This window comes from Prorops nasuta, unplaced genomic scaffold (genome assembly GCF_024137725.1).
Source record: "Prorops nasuta isolate Cenicafe-Biocafe unplaced genomic scaffold, Cenicafe_Pnas_1.2 PNAS00014, whole genome shotgun sequence".
In the NCBI taxonomy this organism is placed as follows: Eukaryota; Metazoa; Arthropoda; class Insecta; order Hymenoptera; family Bethylidae; genus Prorops; species Prorops nasuta.
This window is the reverse complement of record NW_027116811.1, coordinates 6,633,623-6,645,012: the sequence shown is the minus strand read 5'-3', so window position 1 is coordinate 6,645,012 and position 11,390 is coordinate 6,633,623. Positions and strand designations below refer to the sequence as shown.

The window sequence follows — 11,390 nt, the reverse complement described above, 5'->3', positions numbered from 1 at the left end:
TCTCCTTTTTGTCAAACGGCTGGATTTCGAAAATTGTGAAATCATACCGATGGCGAAAAATGAGAACGAGTAACATAACAAAGAGCGCGCGCTTGGCGGAAGGAGAGAAAGGTGGAGAGGAAAGGGAGAAAGGGGCGTGTCCGTTGCAGCAAGAGTATCGAGCAATTAGCAATTATCGGTCGGTCTCGGAAATTGTGTTGGAGAGATAAAGGGCAAGAAATTGTGATTGAAGAATCAGAAAAAGAAACCGATGTCATGTGGGTCAAGGCGACTGCTGTCCATTGATTTTTTAGCTTCCTGTCGCCTTTTTCTCCTCGTGCTGCACCGATCGCTTTCCGGAAAAAATATTCCCGTTAAAAGCCGCCTCTTCGAGGTATAAAACGGGATCGCTCTGGTCTCATAAAAGTATCCAGATGTATATATATCCCGTGTTTATTAAAATCCTTCCAATAACTCGCTCGGAGGATTAGCGTCGATGAAAAAGTGCAGATTTTTAGCGAGAAATATGAGCGTTGCATAAACTATTTCTTACTAAATAATTAATTATATAAAGGAAACGTTCCTCATCACCTACAGCTTTAACGCGTTCTAAATTGGCGACGCTTATCCACAATTATCTCCGGGCTCTTTAAGAGCATCGTTACCCAACAGAGCTGACATTGACACGACTCGCCATTTCCAAGCCAGATCCGTTTAAGAATCGTGAGACTTTTTTTTTTTCATGCCTCCACCTTGAACGTTTATAAGGCCACTGCGAAAATCGACCCCTTCCACTTTTTGCCACGGCAAGTACACAATGGAGTCTAATTTTTTCTCCCCCCTCCTTTCTTCTTCCACACTATAAGGACACTTTTTTCCTCCTTCAACGTGAATCATCACGCTCCGACCGAAGATTTTACCCTCGTTTTCTCGTCTTTGTCGAGGTTTGTGCACACTCGAGGGATATGTGTCAAAGTGAGGTTAGAAATATAAGGATGGAACGTGCGGATCCTAGAGAAGTAATTTAACGAGACAGCAAGAGTGCGTGTACCACTGAGATAAATTATCATAAAAGAAAGAATAAGAAGAGGGGGGGGGGGATGACGTCAAGATACGAGGGTAGAGGACGAATGTCGGTCAGCAGGAATTATATCGAGCAAATGAAGCGATAAAGGAACCCTGCAAGGTGTTATTACAGCGTATAAAGACGCTCGTAAAATTTTCACAATTCCTACCCTGAAGAGAGCAAATAGGATCCAACCACAATGAGACGGGTGAAAAGGTTTCGGTAATAGTTTCGAGAGAGCCACGAGGACGCCGAATTATTTAACTGTGCCACACCGTTACATTCCCATCTCCTCTCCGAATCTCGATTGCGCGCGATTAAAAAGAGGAATTCTCTCTTCGGGAGGAAAAGCAGGTGTGAGAACACTTGGCAGTTGCCTGAAAACACCGCGAGATGAGATGTCTTCATTTTTCGGCTGTGGTGCGTGAAGGCCCGCGGTAATTCCGCCTATCCTTTTTTTTCACTCCAACCTTCTTACATACATGTATATAATGTTGACTCTGAAACTTTGCAACCCTTCCAAAGCTTCCAAGTACCGCATATATATATATACATACTCGTAATCGCGAATAACGTGCACCATGCACACGCGTCGACTCTCATGAAACATTAATAGAGTTGCGCAACCCGCTGCATACGTAGGCTGTCAGACGGGGAAGATCTCGGTGCTTCGCACTCGCCAGATATGTTCGTTGGAACAAACTCTCTCTCTCTCTCTCTCTCTCTCTCTCTCTATATATATATATATATATATATATATATACAAAAATATTCGCAATTTCTCGGCTTACGATTATTCGAGCATCAAAGTCAGCGATGATTTTTGTGATCTACCGTTATAACGATCCTTCCTGGAATGCTGTGTATCGCACTGTACCGTGGTACACTCTATACTACGGACATTGTAAATATACATAATGGAAGGAGAATTCCGAAAACGTTTTGTCTCGATCGTTGCGTTGGTCACGGCTATGCTTTGTCGTGCATTGCGAAAACTATTGTAGAGCTGTTGTAGCCCGCGGTGCCAATTATCGTAAGTACTGTGCTGGGATTGACCATAAAATTGGGTCCGCGCCAGCCGATAATGGCGTTTCCCCGCATTTTTCCGTCTGGCCCTGACGGAAAAGGCAAAATTTCCATCGAGCAGACACCGCTGCAAATTTCGACAGACCTCCACTGTTTTTAACCTCCTCCCCCCCCCCCCATTTTCTACAATGAATTTGTAGCTATTGTCATGTGTACGATAGAAACACAATTATGGTGTACGTGAACGCCATATATATGCCACGTCGAGAATATTATCGATCTCGAGAGATTCGCGATATTTATTAAGAGATACCAGCGTCTTGCACGCGCGCGTGTGTGTGTGCGACTCGCATGAAAAGTGAAATTTGAGATTATAGGACGATATTGTATAACGCACGCGTTAATAAAGCACGCGCCTTTCATTCTGGTTTAGCGGCATAAAGTCATCTTTTTACGCGTCCGCTGCATAAGCCATTAACGTCATCGAAAAGTGCATCGTACGAGGTAATTGGCTGGCTCCAGACGTCCGTCTTATTTTCATATTCGAATCTGCCCGTGCCTTCGCCCCGGCACGTCGATCTTTCTCAGACCACTTTTCAAACCGCTGACCCCGTTTCCGTCCTCGCCATTCGTGCCTGTTCTCGCCTCTTCGAGGCTCAACGTGCACCAAACGTCGTCTTACTTTTCTCAGAAAAACCTGGGAAAATCTACGAGTGTATATATACGCTCGGCAATCTCCTCTCTGCAGCGTTTTCCTCCTCGATCGCCGCTACAGAGAATTCCTATATACATATATATATATATATATATATATATATATATATAGCAATGTGCTGTCATTGGATAATTGACGCTTTCCCGACGAAGATCCACCTTGGCTTATTTTTCATCCGCAACGATTCAACGCGGAGAATCCGAATCGAAGAACGCGAGCAACCGGTTGAAAAAGCCTCGAAGCGAGTGCAGAATTCGAGGAATCGGCGAAATCGTTATGTATATATATATAGTGGGCCTCATTAGCGTTTCCCGGGGCCCGCGGACCGTTGTACGGACCAATCTGCCCGATCGATCTCTTTTCGCGGCGAGTTTCACAGGAAACGCTGAAATTTCACAATAAAAATGCTTGCACAATCGTGATCTTTGAAGAAATTGTCGATGATGCGATATTCCGTGTACAAAGGATATATCTTTCAACGTCGGAAATAAAGCGGCTGTTAGCTGTGTGTTAAAACTATACCATATATATATACATCGGGTATAGGTTGGAGGGGGCAATCTACGAATCGTGATTCGCGTAACATCGGAAATTAATCTCGTCTAGCAAAGAAAGTCCAGAGGGATATCTGCTATAGAGAATGCGGTACGTTCCAGGTGGTTCTAGCCAAGTAAGTCCATAAAATGGATCGCGAGTCGGGGCCCGGAAAGTGGGGCCCTTGCCAGACAGCAGCGATCTTTATCCATTGGCTCGGAAACGAGAACGATCGTTGCGCAAGCAATAATACAGCGAGCAGCGTGGAGTTTGGCGAGTCGATCGGTGCAAAAATGTGTTTCGCTGTAGCCGCGTGGTCATCGCTGGTGGGACGAATGGGTAATCGATTAGGGTAGAAACCGGAGGCATTTCGGGCTCCTTGGACCGGATTGGTGCCACTTGGCTCGGATCGTGCGCTTGCCGCTACGCGTCCTGAATCGCCGCAGCCGCCGGAGCATTCATAAATATACCGTCGTGCTGGAGGCTGTCGAGTCTCCGATAGAGACAATGCAATCCAACGCATGATCGACTTCACGCTCCAGCTCCACGGTGCCTGCCATCCTGTAAATCCACTTCTCTCTCTCTCTCTCTCTCTCTCTCTCTCTCTCTCTCTCTCTGGTGCAACTACGTTGCATTGTGAGACGTTGACCAGACCGATAAACTTGTATTATTTACAGCGATGATTCAACGTAGCTGAAGAGCGCGTACGCGTACCGCTAGGATGAATCGCAGCATGATCGGCAATAAGGAGCTGGAAAGGAATTCGAGGGCTCCGTGGGTGATCTGGGCGGCACGCCGTTTCGCGAACCATCGGAGGCTCTCCTGGCGTACGCGAGGTACAGTTGCTGAAGAGAGTCGGAGCTCGGCGGACATCCGGTTGCGGCGCGAGAGGGTCTTCGAGTGGTCCTCGTGATCGATCCTCGTGTGTTTTGCTCAGAGTCTCCATCTTTGTTCTTTTGTGCAACTTTATTGGAGCCTCTTCTGGGTGTATATACCTACGACTATGGAGAGTGCGTTTGTGAATCGTGCGGCGGGGCAACAGCAGCGTGGCGAGATCGCTCGAGGAGAAGAGGTTGCGCAAGTTCTCTCTTAACTCTGTGTGTATACCTCCGACGCGGAGCGCTGGGCCGCCGCCGTTGCGTTGCTGCAGCCTCCGGTCGCGTCTCCTTCTCACTTTCTCTCGCGATCGGTATATATACCCTAGTCTGTCTCTCTCTCTCTCTCTCTTGGTCCCCGGTGCTACATAGTGAGTGAATTTATACACAGCCACGGTGCGTTCCCACGCCTGGAGCATGCGAGAGAGGCCGCCTCTGGTCTCTCCTCGATCGGCCCGGTACCTCGATACAGCGATCGAGCTCCGCCAATCTTCCCGACTTCGACAATGTTCTTATACATATATATATATATATATATATATATGCCTTATTATCCGAGACGGAGCGGAAAAATTAACGCGGCCACCGCCAGAATAATTCGCCTTATTATTGCTACCAGTGACGTCATCGAGCAGAAATGCAAATCTGCGCCATTTGCCACGGGCTGAATAGCGCGCGTTTATTGGCAAACTAAACACACGGGATTTGAATCATTAAAACCTCCTTAGGCAAGCAGCTACGGCAAGAGCAGCGGCAGAACCGTTGCGTTGCTGATGTCTGCAAAGAAATCTCATTTTCTGGATACACGAGTTATTATACCAGTCGGTTACCCCGTTGGATTGTCTTGTTTTTGCAGGCTGATGCTCTTGCAACACGAGGATAATTATTGTATACGTTGATCGGCCAGAGGCCATCTTCTTGAGAGGATTCGTTAGTGTTGGTCGACGGTACAAATTGCGAAATCGGGAACGTTAAGACACTGTATAATGATACATGGTATATTACATGTATAGTATGTGTATATATATATATATATATATATAGTCGAGTTGTGTGTGTGTATGTGTGTGTGTAAGCGAGAGCAAACTGCTGATTTGTCGCGTATATATATATATATATATATCGGTGCGGATGAATAAGATGGACGATCATTTGTATTATTATTTTGATTTCAGGTTCTCGGTGAGATCGGATCGCAGAATGCGGCGGCCGATCGAGAGAGGAAACGTCGCGTGAGGACCAGTGACGTGGCAAGCGGATCCAGGCGAATCGCGCGACACGAGAGTCGAGGCGGTTGATCGTACCGTCGCGTCGTTAAAAGCCGATCGGACCACGCGAGGCTGCAGCGATATAACTCTCCGGAGAACGACGCTATCTCGAGCGAAAATCGGCCCGATGGATCTGACGGAGGCCTTCGCCCCAGGTGGGGGCGGGGAAGACCTCCCAAAAACAGACTTCTTTGATTTTGTGGTCTCCCCACCACCTCACTGCGCCACCACCGACGGCGACGAGGACAGTTTCCTGCCTCGCTCGACCTGCCGCAGCATAGGCTACCTTCAGCAGGGTCACGACGACCACGACGCTTCTCGCGACTTGCACGGCTCCCCCTTCATCAAGGAGACCAACAACAACACTCTCACCGCACTGCCACCCGTCTCCACCATCACGGGCTCCCTCAATCACCACCACCATCACGTACGCGCCCATCACGGAGCCTGCAACGTTCAGCAGAACAACGAGCAGGTTCCCATGGACCAGTCGGACTGCGACTACTGGGGCACCGACGAGAGCAAGGAGCAGACCTGCAACATCCTCCTGGAGGACCTCAACAAGTACTGCTGGACGACGCACGCGACCACGCCGACTCATCCCGGCGACGTGAACAGCGTTCACCAGAATCCTCAGCAGGATCATCATCAGGTGGTCGGGCGAGGCTGCTCGACGACGAACGATCGCCAGAACACGGATGGCGCCATTTACACGCTCACCGTGCTCAACAACGAGGCCAATTCGATGGACGCGCTGGACTGCTGCAAGAGTCCCGCACCCACATCCAGCGACTCCTGGTCCCTCAGACCCAACCTCGACCTGGACGCCATTCTCAATCTCGAGCCAGCGTCCACCGAGCAGGATCACGAGCGGGCCCAGAGCGTCGGTGACGTCGGCAGAACCGTCGACAGATTTCACGAGCGATTCACCGTTCCGACCGCCCAGTACACCACGGAGGACAGTGGGTTCGTCGAGAGCAAGGAGCTGTGCGTACGGGCGCCGTCGGTCAACGCCAATTGCGGCCCGGGGGACAACAACAACGACTGGAAGTTGTCGGATCAGAACCTGCAAGAGGTAGCCGCGGCGGCTGCGGCCGCCGTCGCTGCCGGCGACTCGGCGGAGAGCCTGCTGAGAAGCGCTCTTCAGGGTAAACTCTACGCCGGACCTACCCAGGTAGTGTCGTCGTCCTCGCCCTCGAGTCAGGCCACGACGATATCCATGCCGGTGACCAGTAGCAGCAACCTGCAAATGGTCGCGGACCAGCAACAGCAGCAACGGCAGCAGCGACAGCGACAGAGTCAGCCCCAGCAACAGGTCCAGCAACAGGTCCAGCAACAGCAGGAGGAGCCCATGCACGGGTGCACGGACGAGGAGCTTCTCCTCTCCCAGCTGGACCAAACCGCCTATCGACCCGGGGACTACGAGAAGCTCAAGAGCATCGCCAACGAGGTCGTGGAGTCTTACTGCAGCCTGGAACCAGTGTGCAACGTCTCCGCCACGACCACGGTCATGTACACTCTGGACCCAGCAAGCGGCAGCCTCGGTACCATCACGCTTCCGGCCGACCTCGGCCAGGTCAGCACCGTCACGGTCGTGACGACCGGTCAACAGGACGTTCTCCAGCAACAGAGCAACGCTCGAACCGACGTCGATCAGCAGCAACAGCAGCAGCAACAGCAACAAACCTGCCAGCTACAGATCGCCGCACCGACGAGGAACTCCGCACCCGCCAAGGCCCCCAAGAAGTACTGCAGGCGGTCCAACAAGAACACCAGCAACGCCAGCAACGCCAGCAACGGCAACACCTCGGCCGACAGTACCGCGGGTAACGGTTCCGGCCAGCAACAAACTGGTTCGAGCGGCTCGCCTGGCAGCGTGCAGCGCAAGGAGCGCTCGCTCCACTATTGCTGTATCTGCAGCAAGGGCTTCAAGGACAAGTACAGCGTCAACGTGCACATCAGAACGCACACCGGGGAGAAGCCGTTCGCCTGCTCGCTCTGCGGCAAGAGCTTCCGGCAGAAGGCCCATCTGGCCAAGCACTATCAGACCCACGTGACGCAGAAGCCGAGCGTCCAGCAGCAGCAATCCTCCACCAACAACAGCGGCAGCAACAGCAGCAACAATCCGAGCCCCACCGCGGAGACCACACCGAGCGTCGCGACAACACCGATAACGAATAGGAGTCAGCATCAGATCACGGTGGATCCGACGGGGACCACTCTCAATCAGCCCAGTTAGCTTCTCGCGAGCAATCTTGCTGGAAGGATCCAAACGGATGTCTGTCCCGTCGCAATGTGATAACAATCCGCAACTCGAGTCTGTTTATTTGTCCTTTAACCGGACTCGATGCTCTCTCTGTCTCTCTCTCTCTCTCTCTCTCTCTCTCTTCAGCGCCCGCGCGTGCACGCGTCTCGAAGCAGACTCGACTCGACTCGCTGCTGGATATATAGCTCTGCCAATACGAAACCTCACTCAGCTACTGCCATCACAGTGTCAATTCCACAATGTTGGTGAAATAGTGGGTGCGCGCAACAACGTACTCCTCGCGTATTCCTCCTCCGCATCCTTTAAGAGTTTTAATTATAATATTAGTAGAATCTCCGTACTTTCGGGAGGATGCGCAAAAAAATTCCTCGTGGCTCGGCGATCCTTTGCCGTATGATAGGAGATTTTCCACGTTTCTTGCCAGCATTTCTGCTCGTGTGCATGCACACGCATCCTTATTTATTCGACCGGGAACAGTGGATCCTCCTCCTCCCCCTTCCGTCGTTTCTTCGCAGTGCGGACGATCGAGCGTCGCTCTCGGTGCCACTACGCAACTTTTATGAATCAAATTTTCGTTCCTACACGACAATCGATCGCCGCTGGAGCAAACATATAGACTCGACTCTGCAGTCGCGCAACGACCACTGGAATTCCCCATGGAGCCACTCGACGTTGGACGCGTCGAGGATCGCTACGACGATCCCGTAACGAATATACCACTGCGAGATACGAATTTTAAACGTTTTTCGATTATTTTCTATTATTATATATACATTTAATATATACATATATATATATAGATAAAGTACGTTAAATCATTGGAGATAAATAGGCGTAAAGGATATAGATAACCCGTATAAGGATATACTAGTGCGAAACGTCGAGAGGAATATGTTTTAAGTAATTAGTAGCATGAGCTGTGATTTAGGTACATACTCAACGAGTGATCGGAGCAAAGTGCATGACCGGCGCGTACGCTACACAAGTGCTACTGCCCTTTGGTACTCGGCTAATTTCAGCGTCCCTGCCAGACCGTGCCAGTTCTCGAATCCTTCCACATTGTGCTTCGCGTGCGACCTCGGAAGATTCAAGCACGTGTAATGTGCTGCTGCTGCTGCTTCCAAGCGTTCTCCTTACGCCGAGAAAATTTAGTCCGACTCGATCACTTGTACACTCATCGACATACACAATTCATTTATCCGACGTTTCTTCGCGCAACCCGCAATCATCGATTCCCCACGTGAGATTGGAATCCTGAAATTACCTCTACGCGCATTCGTATTTATTCAATTCGACTAATTTTTCTCTGCGTAAGAGACGGTGCAGGCGCCCGGGAACGACGAAAGTCGAGAAGGAAAATTTCCGGCCCGAAGAATTCTATCGGGACGAGAGGTGATTCGAACGAGACCCTTGCTAATTAATCCTGCCTCGAATATCTATTTTTTCTTCGAGATTCAGCTACATAGATAAGACGCTATACATTGTGTGGCTGGCGTCGCGTGATTCTTTCGACTACGAATCGACTTACCCACACCGATCCAACGGACACACGCAAATACACGTTTATACATTGAAAAAGACACACAACGCTCACTGCCGATGTGTTCGAATCGTGCATTTCACGATCCTAGTACTTTCTCTGCTTTTATTCCAAAACTGCTTTGTTCCGACCAATAATTTTTCTTTCATCGAGAGATCGGACGGAGATTGAGAGATTGCGGCGAATCATTGTTATATATATATATATAGGTTGTATACGATTATATATACAGTCTTATTGGTCCGGTGATATTTATACATGGTGAAATATAATTAATCTTTATTAAACAATTGTATTCGCGTCGAAACTATAGCGAGTCGAGATGGTAATCGTGTTCGAGTGAGAAAACCACGGCACTATATATATATATATATATATATATATATATATAAATTATAAGCAAACTAAAGCTACACATCCAGCGAAGAAAAATGTGTATGTACGGTTCGTTGAGTAGTAAACTTGGCGAAATGCATACCACCGGTAGAACAAAATGCAATAAATGCACGGAAGAGAGGCGTTATGTAAATTGTACGGCGTATTGGCAGAAACGAATAACAGCGTGAACGATCGTCTAAATTGCGCCACTCGCGAGTATAGCCGTGTGACGAAACTCGTCGTTCATATTTCCTCGTGAAAAAAAGCAAAGTAAAAAAACAGAAGGGAACTAGATCGAGCGTATATATATATATATATATATAGTATAGGAAGAACGATCGTTGAAGAAAAGACCAGCAGAGTAGCTCGCAATAATTCCCTGCAAAAGCAAACTTATAAACTATAAGAGGGATAAAATTGATTTTGCAAATAGCATAAAAATGAAATTATCGTGCGGTGAGCAAAGTGGTTTTGCGACTAACGAATTACACGCAATCAACGTGATCTTTGGTGAATGGAAAATAGGCTTGCAGTGGTTGGCATAAGGTGGCGGAGAGGACGAAGAGGCCGAGGGATTTAGAGGAGCTCTCGCGGAGGTCAGCGTTTCAGAGCGAGAGAGACTCTCGGAGATCGTTAGGAAGAGCGCCGGGGTAATTACACGTTGCTAGACTGTATATTGCGTTACGTGCATCCATTACGCACGTAGTTTGGCGCGAAGTCGGCCGTGCCTGGGAGCTGCCGTGACGACTCGGGGGAGAAAGATGGCCGCCGTTCTACCACCACGGCGCGTCGGCGGCGATAAATTTCATCGCCAACTACGCCTCCGTTGCGGCAACGCGATATAACCGTTTGCTATATATATATATATATATAGTGGTGCTGGTACTACCGATGTAGCACGGATGATCCAAGTGACGCGGAATCGTTCGATCTATGCCAAGCGTTAAAATTTCTTTCGGGCCCTCGTTGGTCCCTCGTGAAATTATTCCCGTTAATAGTATCGTGGACGGGACACTATAAAGGTTACTTCTATATATATATATATATATGTCTGTACAGAGCGCAACAGTTGACCGCGCTAATCAACCGTGGAGAACCACTTGGGCATTACTCGTCTCGTTCCGTCTCAATCGCCCAAACGCGTTCCTACGTACATACAACCCATCGACATTTACCCCCCTCGCGCTGATCCCATAAATACCAACGCAATTTCTTTCGGAACTGTCAGCCACCCAATCTCTTGTGCAAGGAAATTTATTGCCCGAGAGTAATAAACTTTTTCCAGATTATACGTGTCTGAAATTCGATCTCGGCCAATCGTCCTCCAGCCGCGTGCATTAGACTCAGATATGTCGAAAGAGTTCCTTAAGAACGTGCTAATCGCGAGAGCGTTTCGAGCTGCTGCTGCTGCTGCGTCGGAGCCGCGAGCGAATTCTCAGCACGATATTAATCCTTTGGCTAATAATGTAGATAAGAGTGTGACGCGCGTAATCTGACGTCCACGATCCGTGAATCGCCGTGGACGCCGTACCGTGCAGCTGGTATATATATGTGTGTACAGAGGTGCGAGAGATCCCTCGCGGAGAGAGGATCCTAAGGAGCGTTCATAAATCACGTGACGCACATTCGGAAGATTATATTGTTGCTAATTGGATCCAACGTAGCATCGCGCTTGTGCTCGACCGCAGCGATGCGACGTGGGTATACAGCTGTGATTACTCTCATTGCCGTCCAATTAATTTA

General features: G+C 49.2%; 1 protein-coding gene across 1 annotated transcript; it reads left to right on the top strand.

Moving 5' to 3' along the window:
- Positions 1-5,453: 5,453 nt before the first annotated feature.
- Positions 5,454-9,688, top strand: LOC136778370 (zinc finger E-box-binding homeobox 1). The gene has a single exon (XM_066735157.1). The coding sequence runs from the start codon at positions 5,591-5,593 to the stop codon at positions 7,700-7,702; it is 2,112 nt and encodes a 703-aa protein (XP_066591254.1). The 5' UTR covers positions 5,454-5,590; the 3' UTR covers positions 7,703-9,688.
- Positions 9,689-11,390: the final 1,702 nt, after the last annotated feature.